Source organism: Sturnira hondurensis, unplaced genomic scaffold, assembly GCF_014824575.4.
Source record: "Sturnira hondurensis isolate 20B ecotype Veracruz unplaced genomic scaffold, ASM1482457v3 Scaffold0001120, whole genome shotgun sequence".
NCBI classification, from domain to species: domain Eukaryota; kingdom Metazoa; phylum Chordata; class Mammalia; order Chiroptera; family Phyllostomidae; genus Sturnira; species Sturnira hondurensis.
Window position 1 is genome coordinate 2,008,756 of NW_028073751.1, and position 16,130 is coordinate 2,024,885.

General features: G+C 41.5%; 1 protein-coding gene across 4 annotated transcripts in view; it reads right to left on the reverse strand.

The window, feature by feature from the left end:
- SIL1 (SIL1 nucleotide exchange factor) overlaps nucleotides 1–16,130 on the reverse strand; it is a 238,163-nt gene that overhangs the window by 69,680 nt on the left and 152,353 nt on the right. For all 4 annotated transcript variants that reach the window (XM_037061431.1, XM_037061441.1, XM_037061422.1 and 1 more), the window contains exons 6-7: nucleotides 10,060–10,251; nucleotides 1,423–1,544 (exon numbers count right to left, since the gene is read on the reverse strand). In XM_037061431.1, coding sequence (XP_036917326.1) covers nucleotides 1,423–1,544; nucleotides 10,060–10,251 — 314 coding nt within the window. The remainder of the gene's footprint in view (nucleotides 1–1,422; nucleotides 1,545–10,059; nucleotides 10,252–16,130) is intronic.

The following is a 16,130-nucleotide window of genomic DNA, read 5'->3' on the forward strand; positions in this document are numbered from 1 at the left end:
TTAAGCCTGAATGCCTGATGGGGAGGGGTGCAGCTCCTTGCCCTGCCAGAGAAGATCCTGGGGAAAAATCTGGCATCACAAAGAATTCCTCAAAATCCTGTAAAACCTGCTCTGCTAAGAGCGCTTTCATTCATATGTTAAGGGTCTGAGCAGGAAACCCTAAAGTCTCTGCAAACCCCCTTCCTGACAGACACTGACTCAGACTAAGCCCTCAGATTTCTTTGAAATGTTATCTATTGTTTGATCCTTGCCACCCTCTATTCCTGTGTATTACAACCCAATGAAAGCCCCTGGAGGAAGGGGCTCAAGGCCCTTCCCTTTTGAGGGATCAGCCACCTCTCCTCCCCAAGTAGATCATATCTTAGTAGTGTTTACTCTCATCGGTGGTGGACAGGGGGATTTCGGGAAAAGTTGCCCCTACAGGTTAGTGATAAGGGAAACAAAGGCCTGCAGTGCACTCAGTCTCTCCCCATAGAACAATTCTTCTGGGCTTCCCTGCCCCTTAATTTACTATGATACTGAAGGTTTTCAGAATGAGTGGACACCAGACTGAGATTCTAATTTAAAAAGATAAGCATGGATGAAAGGCAAAGGAAATCTCTTCAAAACAAAGCTGCCAAAGAATATGTTCAGAATATCCTTTCTCCTATAAAATCACCAATCCCTGCATCCAAGCAAGACAATCCCTAATAGTTACCACCCATCGCCTTACAGCAAGAATCAGAGTATTGGTTTCTATTTTAGAGAAACAATGGTCTTAGGAGCATATTTTCAAAGCTGGAAGGAACTATACTTCTAATAGACCAACTGAAGTTTGAAGACATCCTGACTTTTAAAATTATGAGTATAATGAAGTGGTGCCCACATACCTTGATGCATCCACTCTTTGGAGACATCAGACTTCTAATACAAGTGAGACTAACAGAAATTTTAACAACTCTCAACCCAGAGTCCAATAATCTGACTGCATGTTGATTGGTTCCAGACAACTAGTAAAAAGACACATCTCCCCCCAAAAGACCCTCCTTGGTCAGGTTCATAATTTATACATCACAAAATGTATGCAGCTTCATTTCCAAAAGGATCAACTCTTGCAGTTCATTTCGCTTCCTCTCAACTATCTATGTTTGGTATATACAGCTTTATATTAGCTTCAAATAAAACAGAGAATGTGATCTAAAATATATCATTAAAGGTTCATATGTATATATAAGATAAGGGGGAACAGAGAGGTATAAATGGTGACAACAGGGGTTAAAATTCTTATCTACTTGGAATAAGTCTAAGATAACAGTGAAACAGGGAAGGGGATGTGCATGAGTTCAAGTGTAACCTTTTTCCAGGTGCTTCAATCTGAAGCTAGAATTCACCTGAAGAGCCCAAACAATCCTGGTTGATGAGCAGACCGTTCTTGTTGCTCACCTGGAAAAGGCAGCCCCCAGCACAAACGCAGCATACTCCTTCACCAGGGGCTCTGTGCTGTTCAGCCCATTGATCACCACTTGAAGGCCGCCGAAGGAAAGCAGGTCCTGCGCATTATCCATCTGCAATGAAGGCACTGCTCAGTACGGTACTGCCATCAAGGTAAGAACAGCTCTTCTCATAGCATTTTAGTGACTTCAAAAAAAATGTAAAAGGCAGTCAAAAAGCAATGGCTGCCTTTCTGATTAGGAAAGGGTTTGTAAAAACAAACTAAAATTTTAAATTTCCTGGAAGAATAACAGGAAAAAAGTAATACTAGTACCCTTTCTTCCCTCTGCCTCACTTCATGCAGTCCAACATGGACTAAATCTGAAGAAATTCATGATAAAATCTGCACAAAGGTCTTTTTCTCAAAGGCTTTAGTCTACACCTGTATTTCTGGCTAGTGGTCATTACTGGACAGTGCAGAACATTGCCATCATCACATGACGTTCCATTGGACAGCACTGGTCTGGGCTATCATTTAAGGTTCAAAGCCTCAAGCCCAGACAATCTACCTGTTATTCTATGAAAGAGGGGATATCTCACTCCCCAAGCTTCATTACTATCCTAGAACAAGAAATACTTCCTCAGAAAGATCACTGGATCCTGTTCTCTTCATGTAGTAGCTACAAGTCTCCCTTGAAAATATCTTTGCTGCTATGGGAGCTGCCTCTTGCCAGCATGCTGATCCCACTCTACAAATCATCGGGAAAACCCAGGACGGCAGAGCCCAACAACAGCGAGACTGCTACCCACCTTTTTCCTCCAAACACCACACAGCCTTTGCCTACCTGTGTCCTTCCAAAGTGAAGAGGGGTCTCACAGAGAAATTAAGTTCTTTAAAACTGTACTTCACTCTACCTAGCCTGTTTTTACCACTTAGACGATTGTTCTTATACATTCTGACATTATTTCTACAATAGCAAGGGGTTTTGTCTCTGTCCACTGTGCTACAGGTCTACTGATTAAGCATATAGTTACATGCTCAATAAATAATAATTAAATAAATGAAGGAATTTGGTCAGGAAAAAAAGTGTTACTACAATAAAATCAACTGTGAGTTGCTTTTTTTTTTTTTTAAGGCAATCTGGGGTATCTGTCCCAATACAAATGGATGGGTCCTCGATACCACAGACCTGAAGAAATGGCCAATCTAGGGACATGAAGTGCACATAAAGTTTGCACAGAGGCCCCAAGCCAGGGCTGGCATTTTCTGCCCTAAACTGTCCTTATGAAGAGGAATGATTATTGGTCTATAGCACAGCTAACTGGGGAGACTCAGAACTGGGTGCTCTACTGACATAAGCACAAATAATACTAAGCATTCCTTCCTCAAATACTCTGATTTTAAAATCTAAGAATTCACTGCCTCTCCTTTGATCCTCCTTTCTCCAGGTTTTCTGGGTACAAAACCAGGCCTCAGAGTCCTGTCCTTCTGTGCCTGGGATGGCTACATAGCAAAGCTCATGTGAATCCCGAACAGAAAGTTGCCACTCTGAACACCCTGAAACAATGCAGCCCAGAGTCACAAAGGCTCTTCCTAGATTTTTTTTCTTTTTTAAATATATTTTATTGATTATGCCATTACAGTTGTTCTAATTCCCCCCTTCATCCCCCTCCCCCATGCACACTCTTCCCCCACCATTCCCCCCCCTTTAGTTTATATCCACGTGTCTCAAGTTCTTTAAATTCTGTATGTCCCCTACTAGTCTTCCCTTCCACCCTCTCCACTTTCTACCTACCATCGATGATACTTATTCTCTGTACCTTCTCCCCCCTTCTCCTCCTCCCACTCCCCTGTTGCTAATTCTCCATGTTCTTCTTTTCTATGGTTGACTCCTGATCTAGCTGTCCTCTTAGTTTGCTTTCATTTTAGGTGTGGTTGTTAATAACTGTGAGTTTGCTGTCCTTTCACTGTTCATAGTTTTCATCTTATTTTTCTTATATAAGTCCCTTTAACATTTCATATAATAAGGGCTTGCTGATGATGAACTCCTTGAATTTGATCTTATCTGAGAAGTACTTTATCTGTCCTTCCATTCTAAACGAAAGCTTTGCTCGATAGAGCAATCTTGGTTGTAGGTCTTTGGATTTCATGACTTGGAATACTTCTTTCTAGCCCCTTCTTGCCTGTAAGGTGTCTTTTGAGAAATCTGCTGACAGTCTGATGGGTACTCCTTTGTAGGTGACTGTCCCCTTATCTCTTGCTGCTTCTAGGATTCTCTCCTTCATTTTCATCTTGGCTAATGTAATTACGATGTGCCTTGGTGTGTTCTTCCTTGGGTCCAACATCTTTGGGAGTCTCTGAGCTTCCTGGATTTCCTGGAAGTCTATTTTCTTTGCCAGATTGGGGAAGTTCTCCTTTATTATTTGTTCAAATAACTTTTCATTTGCTCTTTTGTTTCCCCTTCTGGTAACCTTTATAATTTGGATGTTGGAGCGTTTAAAGATGTCCTACAGGTTCCTAAGCCTCTCCTCATTTTTTTGAATTCTTGTTTCTTCATATTTTTCTGTTTGGTCATTTTTTTCTTCCTTCTGGTCCACTCCCTTGATTTGAATCCCAGTTTCCTTTCCATCACTATTGATTTCCTGTGCATTTCCTCTCATTTCAATTAGTTTAGCCTTCATTTGTTCCTCTAATTTGCGGCTAAAATCGACCAGTTCTGTGAGCATCCTGATTACCAGTATTTTGAACTGTGCATCTGAGAGGTTCGCTATTTCTTTTTCGCTTAGAGTTATTGGTTCTGGGGCTTTGAGTTCTTCTTGTGCCATATTTTGGTCTGTTCGCACCTGTTACATATGAGGGTCAGAGCCTTAGGTGTTCACCAGGGCAGGGCAAGTCAGTTGCTGGGTTGTAATGCTGTATGTGGGGGCAGGGTCAAAGAGGGGCAATGGTGGTCCCCTCTGCTCCTTCCCGCTGCTGGGGCCTGCGCAGTCTGTCTCACTGCTCACTCCTTCCTTGGTTTATCTGTGCACGAATGTGTGCACGAAGGTCAGCCAGCTGCCGCCTTACGCCCTCACTGGGTCTGCCTATTGCTACCACACACCTGGGATCTGCCCAAGGCTGCCTGCATGCCTGGGTCAGAAGATCTTTCCTGCCCACCCTGCTCTGCTGCTGGCTCCTTCCCTCTTACCAGTCTGGCTGAATGGTTCGTTGTTGTCGGACTTCCGTATAGTTCAATTTTCTGTGTTTTGGCTGCGTTTTTGTTACTGAAACTTTGTTGACTTTAAACTTGGTTGTGAGAGGAGGCACAGTGTTTCCACCTATGCCTCCATCTTGGCGCAAGTCAGAGTCCACAGTTGCTAGATTATTTATCTTTATTACTACAAAGATAATTCATGGTGCTATAAATGCTGACATTCATAAGCACTTCAGCCTTCTCAAGATGTTTTCTCATTTGATATTTCACTAGAGATGAGGAAGAAAGGAGTCATTCTGCCCGCTGCAGAAGACTCAAGCTTCAAAATCTGGGTCTAGGGCCAAAACTTTTCCCAGGATGCCTTCAGAATGGAGTGAGACAGGTAGAGAGGAGAGGAGCTCAAGGTAGAGGAAGGGAGTGCATAAAGAATGGGGCAGAAGGGAATTGTGCCAACACTTGGGAGGAAAAAAGAGAATGAGAACACTGATAAGGCAATGAAAGCCAAGGAAATAGAGAAAGGGAGAAATGATGGTAAATAATTGAGAAGTCATGTGAGGGAAGGCAAACACGTGGCCCCAGGGTGGATGGGCAAACAGAGGCTGCTGCTCATAAATAACTCACAAAGTGTTTCCCACACACACGGTTTTGCTTTTCACAAATTCTGTTTAATAATTCAAATATGGCTGTGAGGAATGCTTGGGCAGATCCAGTTTGAGTCCTTGAAGCCCATGGTTCTCAAAACCTCTAATCAGTGAGTCTAGGAGTGGACCAGTAAAGTTCCTGGCAAGAAAAGTCCTATCTTCTTCAAAGCCAACACTGCATCACCCAATTCCCCATTGCAACTGGAACTTTAGGCCAAGTTGTACCTTCACTGATGCCCCCGTGAAATCACAACTTAACGCTGTTGCAGGGAAACCTGACATACCAGCCCCAACAGAGAACCTTATATTTCCAACCAAAAGGCTAATGACCCAAAACATTTATGACTCTTCCGTCAACAGGGCAAGTGTGCCCTCTACCAGGGGATGGGTTACCGGGCTGACCTTAGGCTGAGTTTGGTGATATCTAAGAAACTGTTTACCCCAGCCAGTGACCTATAAAAGCAAAAGAGGATGTCACCCTAGGGATGACACATCCAGGTAACCACACAGCTTGCAGGAAATAAGACATTTGTTGGGGGCTCGGCTAGCATCCTGTGTACTCTCTCCCCTCCAGGTATTTTCAGCTTTGTAGTCATTTTTGCCTTTTATGCTGCAACTAAAGGAAGAGATTACAGAAACCTGGTAACTAAAGATCTATCCAAGTATGTTAAGATGATAAGAAAATAAAAGCTGTCAACATCAGAGCAAGACTGACTTAGCCAATAAGCCCTAGGATCCTTAGTCCTTTAAATAAATACCTGTAACAAAAAAGCTACTGGAATTTTTGTTTTTTACCCTGGAGAGAAAGCCCGCAAAGAGAAAAGAGAACCCAGGTCCACTTCTTTCCTCTAAGAGGATCACAGACCTGCTATTTGAGGCCTGAGAAAGAGTTATAAGCAGAGAAAGAAGATGAAGAGGCTGTCCCGTCATTCCTGCAGATACAGTACATGTTCACCCTCTCTTACCACAAAGGCTGGCATATCCTAAAGAAAGAAAGAAAGTCTTTCAGCCTAGTTTATAGAGAACAAGGACACTGTCATGCATTGGAGGATGGTGAAGATCTGTGTCTTGGTGAGGATCTCAAAAAGCCTTTGATTATGATTACACAGCTTTCCTGGGCCAGCATCATCTAGTGTGGATTACTGCAATAGCCTCCTACTCGGTTTCCCTGCTTCTTCCCACGCCAACCCCCGACCTTTAGTCTGCATCTCAACACAGCAGCCAGAGAGATTCTTTAAAAATAAGTCAAATCATGGGACTTCCGCCAAGATGGAGGCGTAGGCGGAACCACTGTGCCTTCTCTCACAATCAAGTTTGAATACAACAAAGGTTTAGTAAACAAAAAAGCAGCCAAAGAACAGAAAATTGAACTATACAGAAGTCCAACAATAACAAATCTCAACTGGTAAGAGGGGCAGAGCCAGCAGCGGAGCAGGGTCGGGCAGGAAGGATCCCCCGACCCAGGCAGCCAGGGTAGCAGCGCAGACCCAGTGAGGGTGCAGGGCAGGCTGACCGTGGCCACACATTTGCGCACAGATAAACCAGCAAAGGAGTAAGCAGTGAGACGGACTGCACAGGCCCCAGCGGGCAAACCCAGTGAGTGAGCAAGGTGGTGGGCTGACCACAGTCGCACATTCGCGTGCAATGGAACAGATGCGCGGTCCCGGCAGGCGGAGGCGGCAGAGGGGACCACCATTGCTTTCCCTTGACCCCGCTCCCACATACAGCATTACAACCCAGCAACTGACTTGCCCTGCCCTGGTGAACACCTAGGACTCCACCCCTCATTTGTAACAGGCACAAACAGTCCAAAATATGGCTCAAAAAGAACTCAAAGCCCCAGAGCCCATAACTCTAAGAGAAAAAGAAATAGCGAACCTCTCAGATGCACAGTTCAAAACACTAGTGATCAGGATGCTCACAGAACTGGTTGATTATAGTCACAAATTAGAGGAACATATGAAAGCTAAAGTAATTGAAATGAAGGGAAATGCACAGGAAACCAATAGTGATGGAAAGGAAACTGGAACTCAAATCAACAGAATGGAACAGAAGGAAGAACGAAACATCTAACCAGAAAAGAATGAAGAAACAAGAATTGAAAAAAATGAGGAGAGGCTTAGGAACCTCCAGGACATCTCTAAACATTCCAACATCTGAATTATAAAGGTTACCAGAAGGGGAAACAAAAGAGCAAATGGAAAAGTTATTTGAACAAATAATAAAGGAGAACTTCCCCAATCTGGCAAAGAAAATAGACTTCCAGGAAATCCAGAAAGCTCAGAGAGTCCCAAAGAAGTTGGACCCAAGAAGGAACACACCAAGGCACATCATCATTACATTAGCCAAGATGAAAATGAAGGAGAGAATCCTAGAAGCAGCAAGAGATACGGGGACAATCACCTACAAAGGAGTTCCCATCAGACTGTCAGCGAATTTCTCAAAAGAGACCTTACAGGCAAGAAGGGGCTGGAAAGAAGTATTCCAAGTCATGAAATCCAAAGACCTACAACCAAGATTGCTTTATCCAGCAAAACTTTCATTTAGAATGGAAGGACAGATAAAGTGCTTCTCAGATAAGGTCAAGTTCAAGGAGTTCATCACCACCAAGTCCTTATTATATGAAATGTTAAGGGGACTTATCTAAGAAAAATAAGATGAAAACTATGAACAGTGAAAGGACAGCAAACTCACAGTTATTAACAACCACACCTAAAATGAAAGCAAACTAAGAGGACAGCTAGATCAGGAGTAGAACCATAGAAATGGAGATCACATGGAAGGTTAGCAACAGGGGAGTGGGAGGAGAAGGGGGGAGAAGATACAGAAGATAGCATAGACAGTAGGTAGAAAATAGAGGGGGGGAAGGGAAGAATAGTAGGGGAAATACAGAATCTAAAGAACTTGAGACACGTGGTCATAAACTAAAGGGGGGAAAGGTGGGGGAAGGTGTGTGCAGGGTGGAGGGGAATGAAGGGGGGAATAGAACAACTGTAATGATATAATCAATAAAATATATTTAAAAAATAAATATATAAAAATAAAAATAAGTCACATCATGTCATTCTTCTGCTCGATATCCTCTAGTAATGTTCAATTTCGTTCTTTTCCATGGCCTACAAGGAGCTCCACAATCTTCCTCCCATCATGGCTCTAAGTCACCTACTTCTCTCCCTCTCCTCTCAGGTCCAGCAGCACTGACTTCCTTGCAGTTCCTCAAACACCTTAGACAGCTCCCACTTTGGGGCTAAGGGTACTTGCTATTTCTCCTGCCTGAGAGGATCGTTCCCTTCCCTGCTCTTTTTATTTATCCACAGAATTTATTACCTTCAAACATATTATTTATAATTTACTTATTAGTTATGTTTATTGTCTATCTGCCTCTGATAGAAGGTAAGCTCCAATTTTGTTCACAGATGCATCCTAAGTGCCTGGAACAGTGCCTGGGACTTAAAAGGCACCCAATAAATTAATATATTGAATAAATAAATGGCTTTTTTTGGCTCTTTTCCCTTAGATTCACTTATTCCCTTTTGAGATTCATTCATATAGTACCAGCATCCTGTGGGAGGCAGAATGGCCAAAAGGTTAAAGCCGAGTGTTGAGTCAGACAGGCTTTGTTGCAAATCCCAGCTCTACCGCTCATTACCTGGGTGACCTCGGGCAATCCCGACTGGGACCTTATTTGCCTCAGTTATAAAATGGGATTAATAAAAGTGCAGTGCCTACTTATAAGTCAGTTGTGGAAGCCAATAAATTAATATGTACAAAGCACTTGAATATGAGCCCATTATATGATAGTGCTCAATAAATATTAACTATTATAATTAAAGCACAAGTCTGATCAGTCTGTCCAATGGTTCTTAGGCTCAAGAATAAAATCAGAGAGAACTTCATAGTCCCAACCCCACCTCTTGACTCCCTAACCTTTCCTCTCTATCTTTGCTACCCCATTCCCTGGTCACTATGCTCCAGTTACTCTATCTTCTTCCAGGTCTTCAATCTCACCAAGTTCTCTGACTCAGAATCTTTGCACATGCTGTTTATTCTGCCTAGAATGCTAATCCAAGGGTTGGCAAACTTTTTCTAAAGGGCCTGATAACAAATATTTTTGGCTTTCTGAGCCATATGGTTTCTGTCACAACTACTCACCTCTGCCATTATAGTTTGAAAACAGCCCAAAATGATTAAAAAAATACATAAACAATAGGTAAGACTGTATCCCAACAAAACTTTATTTATAAAAACCAACAGTGGGCCAGATTTGGCCCATGGGCCATAGTTTGCCATTCCCTACTCTCGTCTCCCCTCTTTGGCTAGCATCCTTGAATGCTCAGCTTAAATGTCACATCCTCAGGGAAGCCTCCTGACTAGACTAAGCCTCCTGACTAGAATGCCCCTGACTAGACTAAGTTCCTCTGTTATACATTTCTACATTAGTCTCTGGAGCCCTCAAGACAATCTTAAATTATCTCATTATTAAATTGTTAACTTGATTATTATTCCATTGACTTTTATTTCATTGTTCACTCTTACCAATTGTGAGCTACATGGAACAAGGACCACATCTATTTTATCTCTGCTATATCATCAGTGTTTTTTTTAAAAAAGGAGATAATACTCCAAACAAAGAAGAGGTCGGCTCTGGCCTCTAAGAACATATCTTCACTACAATAGATATTGGCCTGGATTAAAAATACTGTGCAATCTGAAAGAGATAAAGATGCTAATATATTTCCGTAGAGTTTAGGATGGGAGGTTATCTTTGAATCTGTCAGCTAAAACTCAGCCTTAGGGACAATGAAATACAATACCTGGTGGACATAATACTCAAGATCGAAGAGCGCAGCAACCTTCTCTTCCAGGGTAGAGCTGGAACTGTTGAACTTGTTGATCAGCCGCACCATGATCTGCATGTCAGTCTCAATGACAACATTCAGTTCCTCAAAGTCCTTCTTCAGCTCTTCAATGGGGCGAAAGAGCCGTTTAACCTCAGCCTGTCTTGCCTAAGGTACAAAGAGATGATTAATTAAATCGACCAGAGACATCTTCCCAGGACTCCCATGCTCTACACCATGGATACCCACCCTCAAAGAACTGATTCTCCAGGACTCAAAATTTTTGTTACTGTGTACTATCAGAAATCCTGATATCTTCTAAGATGTTCCCAGAGTCTTCCTGTATAGCGATCTGCCCCAAAAACACACTCAAAGTTTTCTACGGCTCTCTTATCCTGGTCTGACTTCCAATGTTCGGGAAGATTGAAAAGTCTTATTGTTGAAATCACTGAATTCAAGGAAAGTAATGCAAGCTTACCTTCAACCCCTAACCTCACACGAAAAGGTTGAGGTCTAAGATGGAATAACCCACACCTTGGTTCTCTATATTTTACAATCAGGACATATCCTGGTGTTGCTCTGCCCAATCCAGCAACATGGTAGGGAAACCTGGATGTAGAAAACTGTGGTGAAGAGATGTCACAGTGGGAGCAATCTGCTCATGAAAATTAACTCACTGTCAATCTAACTACAGGTGTACAATTTGTTCAACTGTTTGAAGTGGCTAAATTGCTGTAGGCACTATATTCAAATCTCAAGCAATTTTTTCTCAAGCCCTCCCAACCCTGCACTCAAAGATTTTTAAAATAAAGTAATGTTGGAGGTGAATAAAAGATTTTAATTAGATATCTGTGACACTCCCTGTTTCTTCTCAATTTCAGAGTATAGTATTTATAAAGAGTCTGAAATGTCACAGTGGTTTGTGTCACAGTGTTTGCGTCTCTATCTTTCAAGAAAAATTAAAAGGCACGAATATTTATGAAAAGTAGAATGATGAGTAGCTGTCAGTTCCAAATTGCTCATCTATTACCTTCAGGTTTTCTCTCCAGAAACACCACAGAAACACCAACCAAAAAAAATGAGTTTCTCTTCCTCCCTCTCTCTCTCTCTCTGCAGCTTATAAATAACAAACATTTATTTCTCAGAGTTCTGGCAGCAAGAATCTGAGATCACAGTACCAGCATCAGGTAAGGCCCTCTTCTAGATAGCAGAAAACTTTTTTCTTTTTTTAATTTTTATTGATTTTTAGAGAGAGAAAAAGAGGAAAGCAGGGGTAAACAGAAACATCAACGTGTTGTTCCACCATTTACACACTCACTTCTTGCTTCTTGTATGTGCCCAGACTAGAGATGGAATCTGCAACCTTGGCATATTGAGATGATGCACTGAGCTACCCAGCCAGGACCCAATCAGCCTCTCTCTCCTTTTGTTCTTTAAAGATTTTTTTTTTAATTTTTTGAGAGAAGGGAAGGAAGGGACAAAGAGGAGGAAAAAAACAGCAATTGCCTCTTTCAGGCCCACAACCCAGGTTCATGCCCTGACCGGAAATTAAAAGCAACCTTTTGGCCTGTGGGACAACACCCAACCAACTGAGCCATACCAGTCAGAGTTCAGTCTCTTTTAAAAGATAAAGCTCCTAGTAGAGTAATCACATCGATAGGATACCATATCCTACTTACAACAGTGAAATGCTCTCCCTACAACATACCAGAAGACTCTGGCCAGGCAAAGAGCTGGGGGATGACAGGCAAGTGAGCAGAGTAAGAAACAAGTCACCTCTGCCTCACAAAAATAATGTGTAACTTGCCCTCAGAAAGGCCTTTTTTTTTAAGAAGGTAAAGAAAGCTGTTTATTTTGCAATAAGTAAAAACTCACAGAAAGTTACAAAAATTGTAGAGGGTATCTTTTATTCCACTTCCCCCAATGGTAACATCTTAAATTACAACAGCACAATAGCAAAACCAAGAAAATGACATAGGTGTAACACTGTTAACTAAAAAAACTAAAGTACAAGCCTTATTCAAGTTTCACCAGCTTTTACATGTACATATTTGCATGTATGTGTGCATCATTTTAAACAATTTTATGCAATATATAGATTCATGTAACCATCAGAACAACGAAGCAATAGAGCTATTCCCTCACCACCAGATTCATTGTGCTCCTTTGTAGGTGAGCCTCATCATCCCACCCACTCCCTCCTGTCCCTATGCCTCCGAAACCACTAATTTTTTCTCCATCTCTATAATTCTGGCATTTGAAGAATGTTATATAGATGGAATCACATGGTCTGTAATCTTCTGAGTTTTGCTTTTTTTTAAGTGAATATAATACACTTGAGATCTACACAAGTTACTTCACATATCAAAGATTTCTTTCTTTTTAATGCTGAGTAGTATTTCATTGTACAGATGTACAGTTTTGTTTAACCATTCACCTGTTGAAGAACATTTGAGTTGTTTCAGAGTTCTTTTTTTTCTGGGATAAATGCCTATAACTGCAAACGCTAGGTTGTATGATAAACACAGTTTGTTTTATGAGAAACTGTCAAACTATCCCAGTTTCCAGAGAGCTGTGCCATTTTATATTACCAACAATGAACGATGCATGAAAGATACAGTTTCTCCACATTGTCATTATTATTTAGTATTACCATCATTTTATTTTAGGTATTCTAATAGATGTGTAGTGATATCTCACTGTGGATTTAATTCGCATCTTTCTAATGGCGAATGACATTAAACATTTTTTCAGCCCTGGCTGGTATGGCTCAGCGGACCGAGCTTTTTGGCTTGCAAACTGAAAGGTCGCCGGTTGTTTCCAGTCACCGCACACGTCTGAGTTGCAGGCCAGGTCCCTGGTTGGGGACATGCATGGGGGCATGCAAGAGGCGATCAGTCAATGTTTCTGTCCCTTTGTCCATCCCTTTCCCTCTCTCTAAAAGTAAATATGTAAAATCTTTTAAAAATATTTTCATGTGCTTATTTGCCATTCACATATCCTTTTCGGTGAAATGTCTGTTGGTGTCCTTTGTCCACTTTCCAAATTGGTTGTTGGTTTTTACTGCTGAGTTTTGAGAGTTCTTTATATATTCTATATACAAGACTTTTATCAGATACAGACAGTCCTTGCTTTGCACAAATCTGATATACACCAATTTCAAATACCACAGTTTAAGTAACACCAGTCTCCCAACATGATACAAATTTCAGTTGCCATAGTTTGTTCAATGTAACTGCATAAAACATCAACTTTGCTGCTAGCTCTTTGGTACACAAATCACTACATAAATGCCCATCAGGATCAGTGGATGATCACATTTCTTTCAAAGTCTGTCTGTAACTGAGCACTGTGCATCCATTACCCAGTTATATGCAAATGTTAATTGTGTAGTTGTATGGTTTCCTCATCCCCAAATGATAAACCCACTTAACATTTCATAAAGAGAGCTAATCAGGAGAGAGAAATGGCCAAAGATGAAAGTGCAGCAAAGAAACAACAGCAGTAACTCTGGTAATGGCATTCATATGTAATGTACATGGGATTATATTATATTGGCATAATTTTTTGCTTTAACTATAAAAACACAATTTTTAAAACCCAAGAGGACAGTCCATTATATTTTTCCCTTATTTTTACTCATTTCATTTTTCTTTCATTCCTCCTAGTGTTTCAGGTTTCCTTCTGTTATTATTTACCTTCTATTTGGACAATATTCTTTAGTCATCCTTTTAGGTAGGTCTGCTGGTGACAAATTCTTTTAATTTTCTTTTATGTGAGAATGTCTTAATTTCCCTTTCATTCCTGAAAGATATTGTCATTGGCTGTATAATTCTGGGTGGATAGTTAGTCCTTTTTCAGCACTTGAAAAATGTTGTACCATATATTCATCTGGCCTCTGTGGTTTTTTTTCTTATATATATACTTTTATTGATTATAACATTACAGTTGTTCTATTTCCCCCCTTCATTCCCCTCTACCCTGCACAACCCCTCCTCCACCATTCCCCCCCCTTTAGTTTATAACCATGTGTCTCCGGTTCTTTAGATTCTATATTTCCCCTACTATTCTTGCCCTCCCCCTTATCTATTTTCTACCTACTGTCTATGCTATTTTCTGTACCTTCTTCCCCCTTCTCCTCCTCTCACTCCCCTGTTGCTAACCCTCCATGTGATCTCCATTTCTATGGTTCCACTCCTGATCTAGCTGTCCTCTTGGTTTGCTTTTGTTTTAGGTGTGGTTGTTAATAACTGTGAGTTTGCTGTCCTTTCACTGTTCATAGTTTTTATCTTATTTTTCTTAGATAAGTCCCTTTAACGTTTCATATAATAAGGATTTGGTGATGATGAACTCCTTGAACTTGACCTTATCTGAGAAGCACTTTATCTGTCCTTCCATTTTAAATGAAAGCTTTGCTGGATAAAGCAATCTTGGCTGTAGGTCTTTGGATTTCATGACTTGGAATACTTCTTTCCAGCCCCTTCTTGCCTGTAAGGTCTCTTTTGAGAAATCCGCTGACAGTCTGATGGGTACTCCTTTGTAGGTGACTGTCCCCTTATCCCTTGCTGCTTCTAGGATTCTCTCCTTCATTTTAGTCTTGGCTAATGTAATTATGATGTGCCTTGGTGTGTTCCTTCTTGGGTCCAACTTCTTTGGGACTCTCTGAGCTTTCTGGATTTCCTGGAAGTCTATTTTCTTTGCCAGATTGGGGAAGTTCTCCTTTATTATTTGTTCAAATAAGTTTTCCACTCGTGGCTGTTTCTCTGCCCCTTCTGGTACCCCTATAATTCGGATGTTGGAGCGTTTAAAGATGTCCTACAGGTTCCTAAGCCTCTCCTCATTTTTTTGAATTCTTGTTTCTTCATTCTTTTCTGGTTAGATGTTTCGTTCTTCCTTCTGGTCCAATCCATTGATCTGAGTTCCAGTTTCCTTTCCATCACTATTGGTTTCCTGTGCATTTCCCTTCATTTCAATTACTTTAGCTTTCATATGTTCCTCTAATTTGAGACTATAATCAACCAGTTCTGTGAGCATCCTGATCACTAGTGTTTTGAACTGTGCATCTGAGAGGTTCGCTATTTCTTTTTCTCTTAGAGTTATGGGCTCTGGGGCTTTGAGTTCTTTTTGAGCCATATTTTGGACTGTTTGTGCCTGTTACAAATGAGGGGTGGAGCCCTAGGTGTTCACCAGGGCGGGGCAAGTCAGTTGCTGGGTTGTGATGCTGTATGTGGGAGCAGGGTCAAAGAGGAGCAATGGCAGTCCCGTGTGCTGCCTGGCGCCGCTGCCACCTTTGCCAGGGCCCATGTGTTCTGTCCCACTGCTCAAATGTGCAACCCATGGTCAGCCCTCCACCGCTGGGTTTGCCCGCTGGGGCCTGCACAGTCCATCTCACCACTCACTCCTCTGCTGGTTTATCTGCGTGCGAATGTGTGACCATGGGTCCGAGATGCTACCCAGGCTGCCTGCTTGCCTGGGTCAGGGGATCTTTCCTGCCCAACCCTGCTCTGCTGCTGGCTCCGCCCCTCTTACCAGTCCCGGCTGAATGGTTCATTGTTGTTGGACTTCTGTATAGTTCAATTTTCTGTTCTTTGGCTATGTCTTTGTTTACCAAACCTTTGTTGTATTCAAACTTGGTTGTGGGAGAAGGCACAGTGTTTCCACCTACGCCTCCATCTTGGTGGAAGTCCCTGGCCTCTGTGGTTTTGGATGAAAAATCCTCTGTCATTCAATCAGTGTTCCCTACAGATAATGATTCTGTCTAGCTGCTTTCAAGAGTTTTTCTGTGTTTAGTTTTAAGAACATTGACTTCTTAAAGAAAGTTGTCATGGTATTGATTTCTTTAGTTTAAGTAAAGTTGTCATGGTATTGATTTCTTTGCATTTATGTGATTTAAAATTCATTCAGCTTCATGAATCTATGCGTTTATGCCTTTCATCATCTCTGGGAATTTTTCCATCTTTACCTTATTGATTTTTTTCTTCAGCCCCAGATTCTTCTTCCTCTCCTTCTGAAACTCCAGTGACACAGATGTTAAATCTTTTGTTATA